At 41.7% G+C, this 22,654-nt stretch overlaps 1 protein-coding gene across 1 annotated transcript; it reads right to left on the reverse strand.

Moving 5' to 3' along the window:
• Positions 1–7,163: 7,163 nt before the first annotated feature.
• Positions 7,164–22,654, reverse strand: LOC116223868. The gene is made up of 14 exons (XM_031582119.1): positions 22,359–22,654; positions 15,635–15,913; positions 15,140–15,490; positions 14,750–15,028; positions 14,255–14,605; positions 13,866–14,144; positions 12,538–12,816; positions 12,043–12,393; positions 11,653–11,931; positions 11,158–11,508; positions 10,769–11,047; positions 9,912–10,157; positions 9,580–9,684; positions 7,164–8,494 (listed from the first exon to the last, which is right to left on the reverse strand). The coding sequence occupies exons 2-14, from the start codon at positions 15,786–15,788 to the stop codon at positions 8,454–8,456; spliced, it is 3,345 nt and encodes a 1,114-aa protein (XP_031437979.1). The 5' UTR covers positions 15,789–15,913; positions 22,359–22,654; the 3' UTR covers positions 7,164–8,453.

Genomic DNA, 22,654 nt, shown 5'->3' on the forward strand with positions numbered 1-22,654 from the left:
TCGCGTGGAAGCCATCAGCACATGGGCGTCATTAGTTTGGACTCTTCGCAAACCAGACTACTTGTAAAAACACGGATTAAGCTTTTTTTTTTTTTTTCCGGTCTGCTCATTTTTACGCACGATAAAACACGACAATATGCATAGCTAAATCATACTAATAAGTATAATTTAGGTTTGCACTCCCAACAACTTAAATCAGCCTACGTCACTTTACCTCCGCTCTCATAACATATGCTAACTTTTCAAGCACGCAAGATACATTGCCACGTTGATGTCGCACTTACACCTAGAAACGTCTCACATTCCGTCCAAACAAAAGATGCACACTGGATTAAATACAGTTTAGTTACCGCGATTTCTCACTCGCAAGATAACAGCTAACATATTGAAAAATCGATTACTAACGTAGCCTATACCTTGGCTATCGACATTGCACTGGCCATGGCTTGCGCAAACTTCCTTCTCCAAGCAGCCTAACAACCTCAAGCACCTAAATAGTTGCATCTTTGAAAAGTTCAAAGTATTTTACTTGTTACAATCTTTCACCTAGATGTCGACTGTTTTACAACCGTGAAAAATTGGTTAACTGTGATTAACATTTTGGTCTCAGCGAATGAAAAAACATTAATCTACATGATTTGCGTTGCAGTCACAACATAGCCTACAATTGGCGGTGTTGGCAACAGGCTTACACAATCATATAAAGTGACATTTGTCAATCTATGAAATGGGTTTATCTTTTCTTCTGTTTCAGGAGTGTTTTTTTTTTTAATCGCTAAGTATAGTATACAGCCCCCGCATAGAATTGAATTGAACCACGTTTCAACTATGAAATAACGACTGGCAAAGTGACTGGAAAAGACGTGTTGATTCATAGCCTGCTGAGGCTATGATAACCAACGGTAGAACGAGGTTGTTTCCCTTAAGTTCCCCCTGGTCCTCTCACACACATAGATATACTTTCCAGTGTCATTGGCCACGTTCGTGTGGTGCTGTGTCCAACGCAACATTGGCCGAAATTTGAACAAAGCAAAAATACCCGTAAGCAGTTTGGACAAACAGGACAGGATACATGGTCTAAATGAGCTGTCAGTCATATGTTAGTCTATCACCATTAATATGAGGTAGTGATGGCAGCCTGACACTGAAGCGCCGGAACGTGCTTCATACCTTAACTGCACCAACCATAAAACCACTGCTTGGAAGGTTGCTTTAGTACGGAAAAATCACGTGACATATTACGTGCGAAACAGCAACTGCTTCTTTCTCCGAATGAACCAGCTGAGTGGTTCACAGCGCCACGCACGAAACAGTCAGTTGCCTCGTTTTGAGTCTGAATTGTAGCGCCTTCAAAGCATAAAAACTTCCGCGCACAACATTGGGTTTGGTTCGTAGTAGCCTATCTCATTCTGTGACAGTCATTACGTTCGTATTGATTTATCATCATTATGAAAGCATCTAGGAAGAGAGGTCGTTCTGACATGTGGGAACACTTTATTCTGATCGCTCATGATAAGGTGCGCTGGCTGTTAAATATTTAGGCTAAAGGAAAAGTAGACTATATCAACAGGCTCAGTCCAAAAAGTGTAGAACAAATACTTTGACTGTTCCCTATCCAACATGGTTACACAAGCACACCCAACTTGTGCCATATTTGTCCAGCACATCCTTTCCCCAAGCACTCTCTCTTCAATAACACAATATACAAAAAAGAAATAATCTTTATTTGTAAAAAATTATATCACAATCTTTGTATACGGGTGCATGCGTGTGTGTGAGTGTGTGTGTGTGTGGGGGGATTTGGTGCGTGCACACTAGATTGTCATTGTTAGATAGATTCGTGCCACTGTCTAGCTGGGCTAATTTAGTTGCAGCCTTGGCACATCACCAGGAGAGGTCACTGTTACTGAAGCTTCAAGTAATGAACCGATTTTTGAAACAATGTGCCTAATGGTTCAATGCTTCACCAAAGCTTCATTTGCCCATCACTAATATGAGGTCTAAATGAGCTTTCAGTCATATGTTTTTTCATATGGCTGAGGTGGACAATTTATGATGATTTGGTGCTTTAGTTTTGCATTTCCATTACAGTAATGCAATGTTTTGGTGCATCTAGAACTATCACACTAAAAAAAAAAAGTTGATCCATTTCCTAAAACTACTGCACTCTTTCCCTTATTTCCACTTTTCAGCAAATGCAGTGTGCTGGTTCTGGTAACATCATCATCAAACAACTTCTCTCTGCAGATTAAACATAGAAAACAGCAGTGGTGTTGAGAGTGGTCATCTCTCTTTTTTGCTATGAGACTTTTCTCTCTCTGTTTTTTATTTTTTATTTATTTTTAATCCATAGCTAGCTTAGGCAAACATTCAGTCAGGCCATTGCTATTGTGTTTGGCAAATGATTCACATTTTAGTTTAGTGTTAAAACATTTCTTTATTCCGTGTATAGGCTACATTTACCTTTGATCAAGCTGAATCAAGTCTTTCTCATAATCACACAACAAGACTCACATAATAAGTAAGTTCATCAAACATCCAGCTGTTTAAAGCTTTTGACATTGCATGGTCATAACGTCTTCAGCTATTTCTCCGAATACACATGGTAAAGGACACCTAACGACACATGGTCATAAAAATAAGTATTGTTACGGCCCTCTGCACACCTTGGCCTAAGCACGCATCGTTGATTGGCTGGGTGTCGCATTGGCTTACTTTGCTTGATGGTCCACACCTGAGAAGGTTCCCTATGCTGTCTTTACTTCTTCTGTGTGCATTACTTTCATATTTGTCCCACATTTTAACTAAGCTGTTTATTTATTGAAATAAATGTCTATTTTTGTAAACGCTGTCTGTCTCCAGGGTCGTCACAAGTACAGTGCCCTCCACAATTATTGGCACCCTTAGTTAATATGAGCAAAACAGGCTATGAAAAATATGTCTTTGCTGTTTATCTTCTTGGTCTTTCACTCAAAATATTCACAAAAATCTTACCTTTTCATTGAAGTAAAATTATTGAAAGAACAAAAAAAAATGTTAACATTAAATAAATATTTTTTTCCAAAACATGTGTGCCACAATTATTGGCACCCCTAGAAAATCTTCAAATAAAATCTAACAGAAATATATTTCCAATCATGTTTTACATTTTTAAGTTCACCTGTTTGATTATGAACTCTTAAGTGGTCAACCATGACTTCCTGTTTCACTGGGGTATAAATATGAGTGTCACACAGGCCAAATTCCCTTAATCACTCATGACTATGGGAAAGACCCAAGGACACAGTGACAATGTGCGACGAAAAGTTGTTGAGCTGCACAAATCAGGAAATGGATATAAGAAGACCTCTAAACAGTTGAAAATACCCATTTCCACTACCATGGCAATAATTAAGAAGTTTAAAGCGACAGGAGATATAAGGAATCAGCCTGGAAGAGGACCTGTCTGTAAATTGACCCCACGCACCGTGAGGAGGATGGTTCGACTGGCAAAAGAATATCCAAGGATCACAGCTGGAGAATTGCAGAGGTTAGTTGAGTCTTGGGGTCAGAAAGTCTCCAAAACTACCATCAGACGCCACCTACATCACCACAATTTGTTTTTGAGGGTTGCCAGAAAAAAGCCTCTGTTGTCAATCAACAACAAACTAAAGCGCCTACAGTTTGCCAAATGTAAGTCAGACTTTCAATGTTACCGAGTTATATGGTCAGATGAGACCAAATAAAGCTTTTTGGCAACAAACATCAAAGGTGGGTTTGGCGTAGTGTTAGATTCCAGTGATATTTCCTATGTTCCTAAAAACTTGTATATGGCCCTCGTCCTGTTGATCCGAAGGGGGCCCACATTCTTGGGTTAGGTTAGAATGGAGGGAGGCCAGATGGTGTCGGACACGGAGACATCTCCGTGTGGAATGTGTATGTTGTGAACCATCCTAGGCCTGGCTGAAGGACATTGATGAACTGTCAGGGCCATGTATGTGTACGAGTGTACGTGTCAGAGAATTGTTATACATTTGTATCCGTTTACGTAATACCCATAGTTAAATTAGGTGGTGCCCAACGCTCCACGTTCAGAACCAGCTCGCAGAGAGGAAGAAAGGACGTCCATCTCCTGGAGACCCCGACACGCGGCGACTCTCAGAGCTCTGTTCCACTTAGAATACTTAGAATACTTAGACTCAGAAAGTACTTAGTGATATTTCTTGTCTGCTACAATAAATATCTTGGCTCTGATCCGAACCGCTCCAGCTTCCTTGATGGCAACAACCAACTAGACCACCCTTTAGAATTAAGTGTAATAGACTGAATATAGAAAAGAATCCAACAGTAGACAGAAAGATAGCCATACAGAAAAGCACCTCATACCCGCTGTGAAGTATGGTGGCGGATCTTTGATGTTATGGGGCTGTTTTTCTTCCAAAGGCCCTGGACATCTTGTTAGGATACATGGTATCATGTACTCCATCAAATACCAGCAGATATTAAATGAAAACCTAACAGCCCCCTCCAGTAAGCTAAAAATGGGCTGTGGTTGGACCTTCCAGCAGGACAATGATCTGAAGCACACCTCAAAATCAACACAAAATGGTTCACCGACCACAGAATAAAGGTTTTGCCATGGCCATCACAGTCCCCTGACCTAAACCCCATAGAAAATCTGTGGGATGAGCTGAAGCCAAGTCTACAAACGTTGACCTCAGAATCTGAAGGATCTGGAGAGATACTGTATGTAGGAATGGTCTCAGATCCCGTGCCATGTGTTCACTAACCTCATCACGCATTATAGGAGAAGTCTCAGAGCTGTTATCTTGGCAAAGGGAGGCTGCACATAACATTAAATTAAGGGGTGCCGATAATTGTGGCACACATGTTTTGGGGGAAATATTTATTTAATGTCAACAGTTTTTTTCTCTTTCAATAATTTTACTTAAATGAAAAGGTAAGATTTTTGTAAATATTTTGAGTGAAGGACCAAGAGGATAAACAGCAAAGACATATTTTTTCATAGCCTGTTTTGCTCATATTCACTAAGGGTGCCAATAATTGTGGAGGGCACTGTATATACTGTACACAGAATTCTGCAGTACTGGTCTCACTTAGTTGAAGGTGATAATTTGTGGGCGTTTGTGCCTTTGGCACAAGCGTATGCTGGCAAATAAAGTTAGTCATCATGATTGAGCTCTAGTGCGAGTGAGTGAGTGAGTGAGTCAGTGCGACAATTCCAAATCGTTTGTGTATAGTGTTGGTGTTTGTTGGTTGTAATAAGCTGCTAGATGACATAATTTCCTTTGGGCTCAACCACGTATCTGTCTATCTGTCTAATCAACATGAATCTTTTACAAAGACGCGTTTGATTGACTGATATGTTGCAGTGCTGACACCTTACATAGAAAGCCACAGAGACCACTGAGTTCATGGGTGAGGTTGCTTGAGAGAACATTTTCCGCTCTGTCGAGGATGAGTCAAACACACACACATACACACACACACACACACACACACACACACACACACTCTGTCGAAGACGAAGGCCCAAATCAGAACACTTCAAGTGAAGCAGGTATATATGGCTCGGCCAAAACCGCCTCCGAGAGAGACACAGCACACAATCTGAAAACACACAACACAGTTCTACAAAAAGGTATTTGAATACTTTGTAATACAACGTGAGCACTGAAAGAACAATAGAATCAGTAATGAATGTACATAGCCAGCAAAGTATTCTCTGTTTATTTAGTCTGTTCTTAGGGAAACAAGACAGACAGACAAACTACTCTAACCTGTCATCTGCTACTCTAAACTAAAGTCCCATCTTTATTCAGTAAACAGCAATAGCATGCTCCATCTGTGATGGAGATAATTTCGAAACACTGTTAATGACTTCAGAATATATTAATCAAGTGCCTTGTATTAATATATACCTTGTATGAATTATGTGCTTATGTAATCAGGAACATGGCTTTTCTGTGTTTCTGTGTGTGTGTAACTTAGATTATTAGGTGCCACTTAGTCTGCATATGTGCAAGAGCATGTTTGAGTGAGCTCATTGCTGACAGGGTCGAAATGTGCTTTCTTGACCCTGGGAAGAACAGACATCCTTGGAAGACAAGAAGCTCAGTCATGGACTGAGATGTTAAACATTTATGGCGTCAGCATTAGATAAACTTTTATCTATATAAACCTTGTGCGATGTGTTTAATATGGCTTCTCTCTCGTCTGCTGCAGGCTGGGAGTAAGCCCGGGCTCCCTCTCTTTCTCTGAGAGAGGGCCCGTGCTCTTCTCTGACCTGTCAGGATGTGGGTGAGCCCAACAAGCTTGTTGTTGTTGTCTAATAAAAACAGTATGTCTGTCTGTCTGAGCTCTGAAGTACTTTTTCCTGTAGGAGAGTGTTTCTGGAAATCCTTGTCCATTCAACTATTAAACAGTATGAAGCTTGCAGCATAAATATGTGAGTTCTTGATTACAAGCTTGACGTCAAACTGCAGTTTCCTTGTGAAATCACCACTCAGTTTCTGAGGGTAAGTATCCAATTCCTGCAGATTTTGAGGACAACAATGTTAGCAGGCCAGGCCTCAAAGCTCAACAGCTATAGTGCAGCATGTGGATATTATGCAACCCACGGTAGGAGTCACTTCCCAGAAAATCTTGTACGGCCCCAGCTGTCCCTTTCAAACAAGTCATAAGTCATTGCTGTTTTCCTGCCCAAGTGCTTAAAGTATACACTCCCAATGTGTCCTGTGTTTTTCCATCAACTTGGTTTTTAATTAGCTTGTCTTGTATGTCATGTTGTTCTCTTATTTCAGTTTCCTTTGATTATTGACCTTTTATCTAATGTCCTTTCTGTTGTTGCAGATGGCTTTTGTTTGGAATGTATAGAGGCTCATTAATAAACAGTATATATGACTACAGTATTTGCAGTACAGTAATATATATTTCAAAACCAGGAACAAATAAAAGGCACTCGACCCAAGCCTTTTTTGGTTTGGCATGGTCAACCCCCATGCGTTCGGCCTCCTCATTCCCCAATGAAGGATGAAAGCCTAATAGGCCAAAATGCTTTCTAACGCCTTAAATTTTTAACTTCTTCCACTTACTAGCGCCTTGTGTTCCTTCCTGGTTTTGAAATATTTTCTTATCTCAACAAAGAGCAGCCACAATCTCCATTCTCCAGCTAGCGCTCACTTTTTATTTACAACTAGACATGCAGCATAGCGCTGCGTAATGTGGCCGCAGCATAAACTGAGAGAGCAAGAAAGAATTAAGTGAAACCACAACAATATATTTTCTGTTCCAAGAAAGGTGTGTTATCTTGAATGATTACATTTCTGGCAACAATAGACTAAAAAGTTTGTTGTGTGTCTTGTCTGAGTGAAAATGTAAGAAACTATAGTGTGTGGATGTGGTGGCTGTACACTGATAGGGTGTGAAGCAGTACCTGTGAGTTACTGTCTGCGGTTTTGAAACCTGTGAATATGAGGATGATTGTGACAGATATATTCTTGTGTTAAATTTGAGCATTTTATGAAATGATTTAGCTTCATTGTATGCAAAACATGCATGCATACTGTATATAAAATGTGGTATTATTAATTGAAGGCAAGAATATGTTTGAATACAGTAATGTAGAGTAAATGCTACACATAGGCCTACAAGTATCAACATTTATAACAGAACAATCGACTATCGACAAACAAACAATAGACTATCATAATAAACAAGCGGTGATTATCGGGGTCCTGCAGAATGTCCCAAGTTGTGAACGTTGAAATGATTTGACTGCGTCAACAGGTGAAAGAGGACCATTTGAGTTTTGTAAATGTAAGGGAATGTAAGGATTTGAAGACCAATTTAATTTTGAAGACTGACCAAACAATGTCAGAGGAAGAGGGACATCTTACTAGCTGATTTGTTTGAAAGTGGGTAAGTAGCTTTTATATCAAATTGAATTAAGATTCACCATTCACACAAGCATGTATTGATTTGGTTGAGTGAGCGGAACAAGATTTGAGGAGACTTGAGCAGATGTAGCCAAGTATAAGCCTACCAACTTTAAAAAATTGAGATATTAAATTGTGTCAGTTGCAGTTTGAAGTTTGAATCTTCAAATTACAAGATACTGATAAGATAATAATATGTTAATGATAATCATAATGATATGGATAATGTGGCTCCTAGAGCTTGCCATAACATTTTTTGGTTGTACAGTTTGAGCTATTGCCACTTGCTACTCTGACCTTACCCCAAGAGGTAGAACCAAGGGCAACACATATCTAGGGATACAAACCTTAGATTCCGTATCAGACATGTGGGGCGACAAGCTTAGTTTAAGTATATATAAACATTTAAAATTGGTGAAAAAAAAGCAGAAGAATGTGTAAAAATAAACTGACAAACACCATATGACTGGTACAGTGGTGGTCATAATAACATATGTAACAACAGTCTCAGCAAAATCAGGGGTCTTTAACTTCCTTCTTCTTAATTTGGGAGTGCTCTGTGAAAGGAACAAAAGTTGCATTGTTTAATTCAATAAATCTGGCCAAGATCATGAACTAGGCTGTTCTATGACAGAAAGTTACAATGGTGTACGATTGAACCGTAACAGTTAGGTTACCAATAAAAGGTAAGCCTACTACTTCTTTGCTTTCAGCCAGCTGCCTGTTGACATTTTCAAACAACAGTGAAGCTCGCTTCTTTTGCACAACACAACTTTTAAAAGTAAACTTTCCATTCAGAAGCTTTTTATCATCCATTTCGCCGTATCGCGCTAACCATTCACTCAAACCGTAACGTTCGCCTACTACACAGTTTGCGAGGCCAAAAAGAATGTTTATCTAAAAAAAAAATTAAAAAAATTAATAAATAAAAATTCGCGTTAATCTCGCGATAAAAAAATTAACGCCGTTAAAATGGGTTTGCGTTAACGCCGTTAATAACGCGTTAAACTGACAGCACTAATATTAATACTAGGGCTGTCAAGCGCTTAAAAAATGATGTAGGGAAATGATTTGTGATTAATTAATCTCAATGATTCACATATCAATTTGCCGTGAGAAGAATGAAAAAAATATCTGTTAGATTTGCCATTCACGTGAATTGACAAAGTCAACAAGCCTCGGCAAACAACAGATACTTCAATTAACTTAATTTAATGAGGAACACATTTTCCTTATTCCTGATTAATTCATCCCATAGTTTGCCTAAAACTAGCGAATTAACTAACATAGGTAACGTCAGATGACGCCAACTTCACTAAGCACTGATCAAAGTGCTGACTTGCTACTTCGCTAGCTTGCTAATTTATGTCACACACCTCCATAACTTTGGACTCTAACTTTGACCTGAACACTGGGTACTCGAGATTCGACTCAAGGTTTAGTGACTTGACTACAACACTGGTTTCAGTGCTCAGGGCATTCATTCAAAAAATACCCCCATACATAATCGAGCAAATCAGTTTTTCAACTACAGGCACCTTTGGTTTACAATATTATGTGCCTTGAAAATGCAAAAGGTAGAGAGACATGCACACTATAATATGGCGTAAATCTAGCAGTCATATATGCATGTGGATCTTACTTTTAGATCTGAGACATGTCACCACTAGTGTGACAATCCCAAGCACACTGAGAGAAAACACTAGTAGAGAGCAAGTCAGCGGCAGCAGTGAGACGGGAACAACATCTATGGGGATAACAAAACACAACACATTTATGAACAGATGTAAGGTTCTAAACATATAATATTAACAATAAGAAAAAATAAAGCATAAGGCACGTAGATATGCACTATACATTGTACACACACACACACTATCTATCTATCTATCTATATATGCACACACACAGATACACACATACATAGTTAGTGTGTTGTACAAATCAATGTAAAAAAAGAAAGAAATGTCTCACTGATGACTGTAACCCAGCTCTCTGGTGACTCTCCCAGCTGTGGGTGTCTGCACTTGTAAGAGCCCTCGTGTGCCTTTGAGATGACAGGGATGGTCATCTCTCCTGTAGCCTCCGTCTGAAGGAGTGACCCGTCTCTATAGAAATCTGCACTGAAAGTTGAGGGACTTTTCCGGGATATACAACGCAGAGTCAAAGGAGCTCCTTCAGTCACAGGGTTGGAAGGACCCTCCAGAATCACATTGCCATCTAAATCAGAGTGAACACACAGAACACACCACAGACTCACACAGAATATCTAAACGACTGAGAGCAGCCGTTTAGAGGTGGAACTAAAAATGCTGTCTAACGTGATATCTCACTGGACAGCAGGGCATCGAGGACTGTTCAAAACCGTTATTCTGTCTTTTCCTGTTAAGTAAGATAACTTAAAATCTTGCTCAACCGGATTCGTCCACATATGGAGATAAACCTCATCCGGATTCGTTTTTAAAGGCAGCTAGTTTTGGTATCTTGAAATTCATTTTGATGACCTATCGTCATGTGAAGGAAAGATTAACACACGTTTTGTTCCCACTAGCCAACTAGGATATGCACTGTGTAGTTCTATGTTCCAGGCCGGTGAACTGTGCAAAAATGTAAGAAAAGCTTTCACTGCATGACACTGACTGCCCCAGTATGTCGCCAAAGCACACAAGTTAGAATGTGAGTGAGCTTTTTTTAGTGCCAACTGGGCTATTGGTGGTGTTAGCTATGTTTTCGCATGCCTTTAGGTAGTTACTTCGCTGGTTTTGGATCAAAACTCCTTACTGCTGCTTTAAATATGTATTTATATGATTATGTTTATATTTCATACTTACTGTTCATTGTGATGTTGACAGCATTACTGTGTTGTCCAGATTGAGACTCACACCAGTATACCCCCCTATCCGATGTCTCTAGGTTGCTGGTTCTGCATGTGGGTCCGGCTTCTGATCTCCAACCATTTGGACAGTCTGACGTCTCTTCTCTCATTGTTTCCCATCTCAGTCTCCATCCTGTAGAGTTGTCCAGCCCCTCACAGCTCAGGGAGAGAGACTCAGATTCATACAGCTGAATACTGTTGGGTCTGATGACCAAAGAGGCTGGAGGAGACAGACCTGAGACACAGATGAGAAACAGGTGACCTTAAGACTCATGGAGACGAACAGTCTGAAAGACGGGGAGTTCACCCTTGGACAAATGAGCACCTGTATGACTGCTTACTCACCTGTGACCCAAAACCTTTTCACATCACTGTAGTCTGTCTGATAGGTGGGATCTCCACCCTCTGCTCTGCACACATAAAGCCCAGTGTGTTTAAGAGCAGCAGGGCTGAGAGTATAGGAGCCTCCAGCTCCTCTGCTGCTGTCTGAGAGGAGCTTCAGAGAGTATGGGCTCCCTCTGTCGCGAACATCAGGTGAGTCCTCTCTGAATGGAGCAGTTCTTGTGTAGGGAACTGCTCTGTACCAGAGGAGTGTCCAGTTTAAGGAGGTGTCTCTAACCTCACAGCTCAGAGTCACTGAGTCTCCTTCAGCTGGCCAGCTGTGTGGAGAAACTCTGAGCACTGGGCGGGGTCTCCCTGTTGATGCACAATTAAAGGTTATTCATAAAAATATGTAATGGAGATTGTATTGCTGCTTTATCGGAAAACATACGCACTCAAATTTTGAACAAGTAAATAAAGGTTCATATTTATATGATTATGTTTTTATTTCATACTTACTGTTCATTGTGATGTTGACAGCATTGCTGTGTTGTCCAGATTGAGACTCACACCAGTATACTCCCCTATCCAATGTCTCTAGGTTGCTGGTGCTGCATGTGGGTCCGGCTTCTGATCTCCAACCATTTGGACAGTCTGACGTCTCTTCTCTCATTGTTTCCCATCTCAGTCTCCATCCAGTAGAGTTGTCCAGCACCTCACAGCTCAGGGAGAGAGACTCAGATTCAAACAGCTGAGTTCTGTTGGGTCTGATGACCAAAGAGGCTGGAGGAGACAGACCTGAGACACAGATGAGAAACAGGTGACCTTAAGACTCGTGGAGACGAACAGTCTGAAAGACGGGGAGTTCACCCTTAAGACAAATGAGCACCTGTATGACTGCTTACTCACCTGTGACCCAAAACCTTTTCACATCACTGTAGTCTGTCTGATAGGTGGGATCTCCACCCTCTGCTCTGCACACATAAAGCCCAGTGTGTTTAAGAGCAGCAGGGCTGAGAGTATAGGAGCCTCCAGCTCCTCTGCTGCTGTCTGAGAGGAGCTCCACAGAGTATGGGCTCCTTCTGTAGCGAACATCAGGTGAGTCCTCTCTGAATGGAGCAGTTCTTCTGTAGGGAACTGCTCTGTACCAGAGGAATGTCCAGTTTAAGGAGGTGTCTCTAACCTCACAGCTCAGAGTCACTGAGTCTCCTTCAGCTGGCCAGCTGTGTGGAGAAACTCTGAGCACTGGGCGGGGTGTCCCTGTTGATGCACAATTAAAGGTTATCCATAAAAGTATGTAATGGAAATGATATTACTGCTTTATCGGAACACATACGCACTCAAATTTTGAACAAGTAAATAAAGGTTCATATTTATATGATCATGTTTTTATTTCATACTTACTGTTCATTGTGATGTTGACAGCATTGCTGTGTTGTCCAGATTGAGACTCACACCAGTATACCCCCCTATCCCATGTCTGTAGGTTGCTGGTGCTGCATGTGGGTCCAGCTTCTGATCTCCAACCATTTGGACAGTCTGACGTCTCTTCTCTCGTTGTTTCCCATCTCAGTCTCCATCCAGTAGACTTGTCCAGCACCTCACAGCTCAGGGAGAGAGACTCAGATTCAAACAGCTGAGTTCTGTTGGGTCTGATGACCAAAGAGGCTGGAGGAGACAGACCTGAGACACAGATGAGAAACAGCTGAGCTTAAGACTCATGGAGACGAACAGTCTGAAAGACGGGGAGTTCACCCTTAAGACAAATGAGTACCTGTATGACTGCTTACTCACCTGTGACCCAAAACCCTTTCACATCACTGTAGTCTGTCTGATAGGTGGGATCTCCACCCTCTGCTCTGCACACATAAAGCCCAGTGTGTTTAAGAGCAGCAGGGCTGAGAGTATAGGAGCCTCCAGCTCCTCTGCTGCTGTCTGAGAGGAGCTCAACAGAGTATGGGCTCCCTCTGTCGCGAACATCAGGTGATTCCTCTCTGAATGGAGCAGTTCTTGTGTAGGGAACTGCTCTGTACCAGAGGAATGTCCAGTTTAAGGAGGTGTCTCTAACCTCACAGCTCAGAGTCACTGAGTCTCCTTTAGCTGGCCAGCTGTGTGGAGAAACTCTGAGCACTGGGCCGGGTGTCCCTGTTGTTACGACCCTGGAGGGTCTAGGCCCCGCCCCAGGATATTTGCATATCTGTTCTGTCTCTGTTTCCTTAGCAGGTAATGGGAAGCAGGTGTACCCCAGGTGTGACCCATGATTGGTTGGGCTACAAAAGCCCTGATCAGATGGCAGTCGGGAGAGCGTTGGGTTGGTCGTCGGAGTTGGATAGAGATTGGTTTTGGATTGTCGTTGGTTTTGGAGTGTCGTTGGTTGTGGATTATCGTCGTCGTTTGTTTATATTACCATTTACCTGACTTTACATTACATCTTTTGTTTCTCTTCACAACACTGATCTTCACCACACGTTTGCTATAATTATAAGATAACTATATAACTTGTAAACCATTAATAAATATATATTATTATTATTATTATCCTAAATTCTGCGTGGCCTCCCCTTCTTGTTTCGTGCCTTGAGCTGGCTCGTAACATGCACAATTAAAGGTTATCAATAAAAATATGTAATGAAAATGATATTACTGCTTTATTGGAACACATACGCACTCAAATTTTGAACAAGTAAATAAAAGTTCATATTTATATGATTATGTTTTTATTTCATACTTACAGTTAATTGTGATGTTGACAGCATTGCTGTGTTGTCCAGATTGAGACTCACACCAGTATACCCCCCTATCCGATGTCTCTAGGTTGCTGGTACTGCATGTGGGTCCGGCTTCTGATCTCCAACCATTTGGACAGTCTGACGTCTCTTCTCTCATTGTTTCCCATCTCAGTCTCCATCCAGTAGAGTTGTACAGCCCCTCACAGCTCAGGGAGAGAGACTCAGATTCAAACAGCTGAGTTCTGTTGGGTCTGATGAACAAAGAGGCTGGAGGAGACAGACCTGAGACACAGATGAGAAACAGGTGACCTTAAGACTCGTGGAGACGAACAGTCTGAAAGACGGGGAGTTCACCCTTGGACAAATGAGCACCTGTATGACTGCTTACTCACCTGTGACCCAAAACCTTTTCACATCACTGTAGTCTGTCTGATAGGTGGGATCTCCACCCTCTGCTCTGCACACATAAAGCCCAGTGTGTTTAAGAGCAGCAGGGCTGAGAGTATAGGAGCCTCCAGCTCCTCTGCTGCTGTCTGAGAGGAGCTCCACAGAGTATGGGCTCCCTCTGTCGCGAACATCAGCTGAGTCCTCTCTGAATGGAGCAGTTCTTCTGTAGGGAACTGCTCTGTACCAGAGGAATGTCCAGTTTAAGGAGGTGTCTCTAACCTCACAGCTCAGAGTCACTGAGTCTCCTTCAGCTGGCCAGCTGTGTGGAGAAACTCTGAGCACTGGGCGGGGTGTCCCTGTTGATGCACAATTAAAGGTTATCCATAAAAATATGTAATGGAAATGATATTACTACTTTATCGGACGACATACGCACTCAAATTTTTAACAGGTAAATAAAGGTCCATATTTATATGATTAGGTTTTTCTTTCATACTTACTGTTCATTGTGATGTTGACAGCATTGCTGTGTTGTCCAGATTGAGACTCACACCAGTATACCCCCCTATCCCATGTCTGTAGGTTGCTGGTGCTGCATGTGGGTCCAGCTTCTGATCTCCAACCATTTGGACAGTCTGACGTCTCTTCTCTCATTGTTTCCCATCTCAGTCTCCATCCAGTAGACTTGTCCAGCACCTCACAGCTCACGGAGAGAGACTCAGATTCAAACAGCTGAGTTCTGTTGGGTCTGATGACCAAAGAGGCTGGAGGAGACAGACCTGAGACACAGATGAGAAACAGGTGACCTTAAGACTCGTGGAGACGAACAGTCTGAAAGACGGGGAGTTCACCCTGAAGACAAATGAGCACCTGTATGACTGCTTACTCACCTGTGACCCAAAACCTTTTCACATCACTGTAGTCTGTCTGATAGGTGGGATCTCCACCCTCTGCTCTGCACACATAAAGCCCAGTGTGTTTAAGAGCAGCAGGGCTGAGAGTATAGGAGCCTCCAGCTCCTCTGCTGCTGTCTGAGAGGAGCTCAACAGAGTATGGGCTCCCTCTGTAGCGAACATCAGGTGAGTCCTCTCTGAATGGAGCAGTTCTTGTGTAGGGAACTGCTCTGTACCAGAGGAATGTCCAGTTTAAGGAGGTGTCACTAACCTCACAGCTCAGAGTCACTGAGTCTCCCTCAGCTGGCCAGCTGTGTGGAGAAACTCTGAGCACTGGGCGGGGTCTCCCTGTTGATGCACAATTAAAGGTTATCCATAAAAATATGTAATGGAAATTATATTACTGCTTTATCGGAACACATACGCACTCAAATTTTGAACAAGTAAATAAAGGTTCATATTGATATGATCATGTTTTTATTTCATACTTACTGTTCATTGTGATGTTGACAGCATTGCTGTGTTGTCCAGATTGAGACTCACACCAGTATACCCCCCTATTCCATATCTGTAGGTTGCTGGTGCTGCATGTGGGTCCGGCTTCTGATCTCCAACCATTTGGACAGTCTGACGTCTCTTCTCTCATTGTTTCCCATCTCAGTCTCCATCCAGTAGAGTTGTCCAGCCCCTCACAGCTCAGGGAGAGAGAGTCAGATTCAAACAGCTGAGTTCTGTTGGGTCTGATGACCAAAGAGGCTGGAGGAGACAGACCTGAGACACAGATGAGAAACAGGTGATGGAGATCATTTCCAAACACTGTTAATGACTTAAGAATATAATAATCAAGTGCCTTGTATTATTAATTCCTTGTATGAATCATGTGCTTATGAAAAAGAAACATGGCTTTTCTGTGTGCGTGTGTAACTTAGAATATTAAGTGCCACTTAGTCTGCATATGTACAAGAGCATGTTTAGACCAGAAGTGATAAGAAGGGTCGAACTGTGCTACGTCCAACCTTGCAAAACTTCCATCCTTGCCTCGGACGTGAGAAATCCACCACGTGGTTATCTCTGCTGAACGCTAAACTTCTGTCTATATAAACCTTGTGCGATGTGTTTATCATTGCTTCACTTTCATCCTTGTTTTGTGAGTGAGCCCAATTGCAATTGTTGTTTGTCTAATAAATATACTTATATGCAGCTCCGGAGTCCTGAGGTAACTAGGGTGAATTTTCACCTATCATATTTGGGGGCTCGTGTCCGGGATTCCAACAACCTCATCGACTCTCCACGCTGGGCTAATCATCAGGACCTGAACCGTACGGAGGCTTACGAGACTCCGTTTTTCTTAAGACCTCAACCTTGAATTGGAAGGAGGCCAGGGCCTGCCAGCATGGAGAGCCGAGAGTTAAGGAATTGAATTGAACTATGGGGGGTGGACTCCGAGCTGTTTGTGAGTATATTGTTTAGTTGTTGAAAATGAACGCCACTCTATGGTTTTTGTTTGTTTTGGTTTGTATACACTTGTCTTCAAGTGGGGTTGAGACTAACTTTTTGCATGTTTGCTGCGGGGTGTAAAGGGGAACAACGGTTCGAGGGAGGACCTTTTCCTGGTTGCCTCGTGTGTTAAACGGATTGCTAGAGTTAAAGAGACTCCTGTTTTGTAGTTTTCATGGTCTCGGAGCGCTCAAGGCTATATGACTATATATTCCTGTTTACCTTCATGTCCCCTGATAAGGGAAAAGAGACGGAAAGGTACCGTTCGTTTAGGAAACGGTAAAGGACATAAGCAAAAGAAAGCCTGTTGCCAAAAAAAGGGCTAGCGCGCGCTAAAAGTAATAGTACTGTTCACCTTCTTGTCCCCTGATAAGGGAAAAGAGACGGAATGGTATCGTCCGTTGAGGGAACCATAAAGGTGTACGCGGAAGCGCTGTTCACCGTAAAAAAAGGAAGGTGTCATCTGAAGTTGAAAACTCTCTAGGCCTATTTCTCCGGATATTTCTGTATATTTTCCTGTTCGCCTTGTTTGAAGGGAACAAACTTCTCAATTTCTGTTTTCCTGTGGGGTCCCCTGGTAGGCCTCTGGGTGCATTGTTAAAAAGGGCTATAAAGAAGGGTATAGTCCGTTACGAATAGATATATTCCTGAGGGAGACGAATTAAAAGAGCTATCTCCAGTCTGCTTAAGAGATAAAGAAAAAAGAGAGAGTCAGAGATACTCCTGTGTGTTATTTTTCTGTGGGGTTGAGACGAACTTTTTACAATGAGTAAAACACAGATAATGTAGTCATAATTTATGTAATTAAAGATTTCGCATTACTGAGATGCCTTGACCCAGAACCAGTAGGGGACTGATCACCCCAGGGAAATTCCCTGGCCTCAACCTCCTCACCAAACGAGTGAGACGGGGGCCCTCTGGTCGGGCTCGGGTTGACTCAGCATTGCGATCTCAAGAACAAATAATGGGAAGGTAAAATGGAAAGTAAAAATGGGAAGGTAAAATGGAAAGTAAAAACGAGAAGGTCAATGGGAAGTTAAGAAGAAGAAGAAGAAGAAGAAAGTGAGGAAAGTGAGGAAAGTGAAGTGTTAAAATAGAAAGTAAGAAGAAAGAGACATCTAAAAGCAAGTCTAAAAGAGTCTGAAAATAGAAACATAACTAACCCTAGTGTGAAGAATAAGATAAAGGTAATTTAAAAGGTTTTAAGATCAGTTAGAGGTATTAAGAGAAATACATAAAATAACTTAAAAAATGGAAAAAAGTGCGTAAAAATCAGAAGACGTACATGATAATGGCAATAAGAGGTGATTTAAAATGTCTACAACAAGAAGAAAATTGTAACACTGATATGAAAATGTTTTTACATTATTGGTTGCGCCAAACAGAGCCAAAGCTTACGGTAATGGTGGCAAGAAAGCCAATTGTTTTTTGTTTTGTTTTGTTTTGTTTTGTTTTGGTGTGACTCTGATTACTCTAATTAGATGCCCAGAACAGTAAGGTTGTAAGAAGAAAGGAGACATCTAAAAGAGTCTGAAAACAGGAGAGATATTTAAAAAATACAGATTATGTTTCAAAAACATGCCCTACAAAACTTATTAGGAAGAGATGTGATATGGGTTGGGCATTAGAATTGTTTCCAACAATACATGGGTTTTAGAATAAATTAAACAATGGTGTGTCAAAGAAATAGTGTCTCAAAATATTACTATGTATAGAATATACACTGTTTAGCCCCAAAAAGATTTTAAAGAAAATTGAAGCCTGTCACACTAACTACATTAACCTAGACTGATGCATTGGACTAACACAGACTGGGGTGGGGGTTGAGTGCTGGCTCAAAAGAAATATGCTGTTCCTCCAGATAAGAAGACCTGTAAACAACATACCCTGGTGTTGTTAAGATTTTAGCAGAAAACAAGGCCACAAAATTTGCAGCTATGGCCCACTAAAAAAAAAGCTATCTTTAAAAGCACCACAGCCACAGACAAGAAATAAAGTATGTCTTAGCACATCCAGGACATGACAAAGCCATTCGTACAAACTGTAGGACTGTAAAAAAAAAAAAAAAAAAGGTTATATAACATCTGTGTTAATGGATAAGTGAGGACTTAAAGTTGATACCAGTGGCATACTATTTAACACGGCTAGATCCAGTAGCCCAAGCAATGTCTGAATGTTTACACGCAGTAGTGGCTGCAGGCCTCTGCTCCTATTGTACTAAACAGACACTTACACTGAAAGTTACTTATTTCTTTTACATTTTTTATTTTTTGTTTGCTCACTCAGCCTCGTATCAATATTGAGCGCTGCGTGACATTTAACCCAGTTACACTTTTACTTACAGCAGAGAAACAGATAAAACTATGGCAGCCAGAGCTGACCTACAAGATATGCCTTTTCCAGAAGCTGATTTAACTATTGTTTGTTGATGGTTCAAGCAAATAAACCTTGAACGCATAGCCACTACTTCCACACTATTCCGCACAAGCAGCAGAACTGATTTCCCTGATTGCGCATAACCACACATGCAAAAGACCCGGTTCATTAGGAAACCAAAAAGCTGACAAGGCACAAACCAGGTTGCACTACAACAACCATCAGACACGTACACAATTGAAGAATTAGATCTCACAATACTAAAAGATATGCTGTAATATTGAGCCATGGTGAAAACATGCCTCAATAAGTGGGGATAGTAAGCATATATTTATACTCTTATTTATATTTCATGAGAAAGATGTTTAATCATTCATTATTGATTTTATTGAGTTAAATCCCAACGAAAGAAAGAAATATCGTCTAAGGCCATAGACAATCACTGTTCATTACAACCCCCCAGTCAGCCGGACTGGTAGAAAAGAATGAACCAAGCTATTAAAAGCTAATTGAGAATCCAAGAGTTGAATAGTGAAATTAAGCATGCATGTTGTTATCACTGTTTGAAATGATGTATGGAAGAATATACACTGCCTAAACTCTCAAACCATTTGCTGAAACAGACTAGAGATTGGAATATACATTTGCAGAATATGCGCAAAGATGATGTCGAAACTAAATGCTCTCAGACTTCTCTCCCCTACACAGGAACACTTGAGGCTGAATTCAAGGTTGGACTAGGAGATTGTGTCCATAATCAACAGCCCTAAAAGGAAAACACTGCCATTCGCCCAAGTGGGACAGACCATAACAAGTGCTACTGTCAACACCTACCGCAGTCAAAATAGCTGATAGAGCCACGTGGATACTTCTGGCTCAATGGAAACGGGTAAGCCTGCACACGGCTGAGGCAGAGGAATAAAGATCATCTTTCTTTGCTGTTTCCAGGGTGTGCCCACTGTGACAGAAGACCAGCCTACAAAGGGGTTTAGATGTTTAGATTCTATTCGTCTCAACCGCTGGCAGAAGATACAGTACTGTCCTGGGGGGATTAGGAACCTAGTGGAAATTGTTGGAGTAAGAGGTCTCTTCCTCTGCAATGTCATGGGAGGTTACGGAAAGTGGGCAAAGGATGTGGGGGACTCTTAGCAACGACTGTAGGATTTTACATTGTTGTTCTAGTAACATACTTATGGACACATCAAACACCGGCCCTAGACGAATATCCACGATGGGACCTGGCTAAAGATCATCCGTGGTGGAAATGGGTAAATCAGACCGTCAGTACGCAAGTACCACAAGGTGACGTTAGTCTGTGCAGGGCAGGGTGCCAACCAAACCACTCCTGGCAACTCTGTACCTATATGACATAGATCACTGCGACAAAGAATTTAGAGAAACTGAAGCCTGGGAAGAAACATGTCAAACTTACTCTTAGCTATCAAAAGCTTGTGTGAGATGTGCCATCTAGCGGACACCTCGTGTCGTAGAAAAGAATTTCATATCTTCCTGCCAATGTAACTACATACAACAGCCAATGTGGTTCTGCAGAATGTTTGCTGATTATGGGAAATAGGGCGTTTAATGATACAGCTATACAGCATGACTGTTTCACATTTTAACTGACCCTACATGCCAGACAATGTTGCCCCACCTCCACACATTATTAGAAAAGATGCTCTGTTTGAATGCTATTTAAAAACCTGGGGGAAAAGAACGATCCACACCTAGGACACTGACAACCAATGTAAAATGTGATAGATAATGGGAAAAGAAATACAGTTAAATACTTCCACTGAATGTAGGAATAGTCGGGGATGTGTTTGAATGGCAGACTTCTTGAAGTACAGGATATAGCCATAGCTGATAAGTGGGGATGGTGAATTAAGAGCTACACTACCTGTGGGTTGGTCTGGGCCTTGTGCTAGAACAATGTTGGTACAACCTTTTCAGATTTCCCCAGGTCCAAGACTCACCAGTACCTGAGGAACGTTCCAATGCATTCCGTACGAGGGAGGAGAGAAGCAGGGGATGACAGCGGGATCTGGTCCGATGGCCTGGGCATTCCCTGAGGCATTCCAGACCACTACAAAGCCTTGAACCCAGCAGCCAATGGCCTGGCATCTACCCTCTGCCCCTGGTGCGTCATCGGAGCACACACAGATTGGATTAACTTCCTTTACTACGCTGAGATGAAGTTCCAAAACCTGACCAGAGACGGACTACAAAAGATCAGAGAAGAACTACACGCCAACTCCAGGTTAACGCGGCAAAACACAACCGTGCTTGAAATTCTCACTGCCATGAATGGAGGCATTTGTGTCATGCTTGGTACTGACCAATGTTGCACATATGTCCCTGATAACACCCGAGATGGGAAAGACTTAGATCTGATCCTACAAAAGATGCAAAAAGTTGTCCAACAGAATGCCTGATGGGGAACAGGGCCTTCAAGGACACAGCAAAGAAACCTTGTTCGAATGTTATCTGAAGCCTAGGCGAGCTAATGACACACACACAGTCGACATCCACTATGTTGGCCTACAAATGCAAAGTATACAAATGTGTGATGAGAAATATGATGACATTTTAAATGATTAACTTATGATGATATGGAGTGATGCTCAGTAATGATCTCTGTTTTCGAAAATCCATGTGATCCAGCTCAGAGTGATGATTTTGAAGTTATCCATTGAAATTGATAATTGACGAATTAAGAAAGATGATTTGTGATTTTAATTGTGATTTTGATTGTGATTCTGAATTATCCATTGAAACGGATAAAAGGAGGGACTGATGGAGATAATTTCCAAACACTGTTAATGACTTAAGAATATAATAATCAAGTGCCTTGTATTATTAATTCCTTGTATGAATCATGTGCTTATGAAAACAGAAACATGGCTTTTCTGTGTTTCTGTGTGCATGTGTAACTTAGAATATTAGGTGCCACTTAGTCTGCATATGTACAAGAGCATGTTTAGACCAGAAGTGATAAGAAGGTCGAACTGTGCTTCTTCCAACCTTGCAAAACTTCCATCCTTGCCTCGGACGTGAGAAATCCACCACGTGGTTATCTCTGCTGAACGCTAAACTTCTGTCTATATAAACCTTGTGCGATGTGTTTATCATTGCTTCACTTTCATCCTTGTTTTGTGAGTGAGCCCAATTGCAATTGTTGTTTGTCTAATAAATATACTTATATGCAGCTCCGGAGTCCTGAGGTAACTAGGGTGAATTTTCACCTATCAACAGGTGACCTTAAGACTCGTGGAGACGAACAGTCTGAAAGACGGGGAGTTCACCCTTGGACAAATGAGCACCTGTATGACTGCTTACTCACCTGTGACCCAAAACCTTTTCACATCACTGTAGTCTGTCTGATAGGTGGGATCTCCACCCTCTGCTCTGCACACATAAAGCCCAGTGTGTTTAAGAGCAGCAGGGCTGAGAGTATAGGAGCCTCCAGCTCCTCTGCTGCTGTCTGAGAGGAGCTCCACAGAGTATGGGCTCCTTCTGTAGCGAACATCAGGTGAGTTCTCTCTGAATGGAGCAGTTCTTCTGTAGGGAACTGCTCTGTACCAGAGGAATGTCCAGTTTAAGGAGGTGTCTCTAACCTCACAGCTCAGAGTCACTGAG

Source organism: Clupea harengus, chromosome 15 (genome assembly GCF_900700415.2).
Source record: "Clupea harengus chromosome 15, Ch_v2.0.2, whole genome shotgun sequence".
In the NCBI taxonomy this organism is placed as follows: domain Eukaryota; kingdom Metazoa; phylum Chordata; class Actinopteri; order Clupeiformes; family Clupeidae; genus Clupea; species Clupea harengus.

What these genes read in the sequence shown, in the direction of transcription:
- LOC116223868 (XM_031582119.1), bottom strand. Translation starts at nt 15,788, where the DNA reads ATGAGAGAAGAGACGTCAGACTGTCCAAATGGTTGGAGATCAGAAGCC. An exon ending in GAAAAGGTTTTGGGTCACAG is followed by an intron (nt 15,029 to 15,139) that starts GTGAGTAAGCAG and finishes TCTGTGTCTCAG; the next exon opens with GTCTGTCTCCTCCAGCCTCT. An exon ending in GACATGTCTCAGATCTAAAA is followed by an intron (nt 8,495 to 9,579) that starts GTAAGATCCACA and finishes TTCCTTTCACAG; the next exon opens with AGCACTCCCAAATTAAGAAG.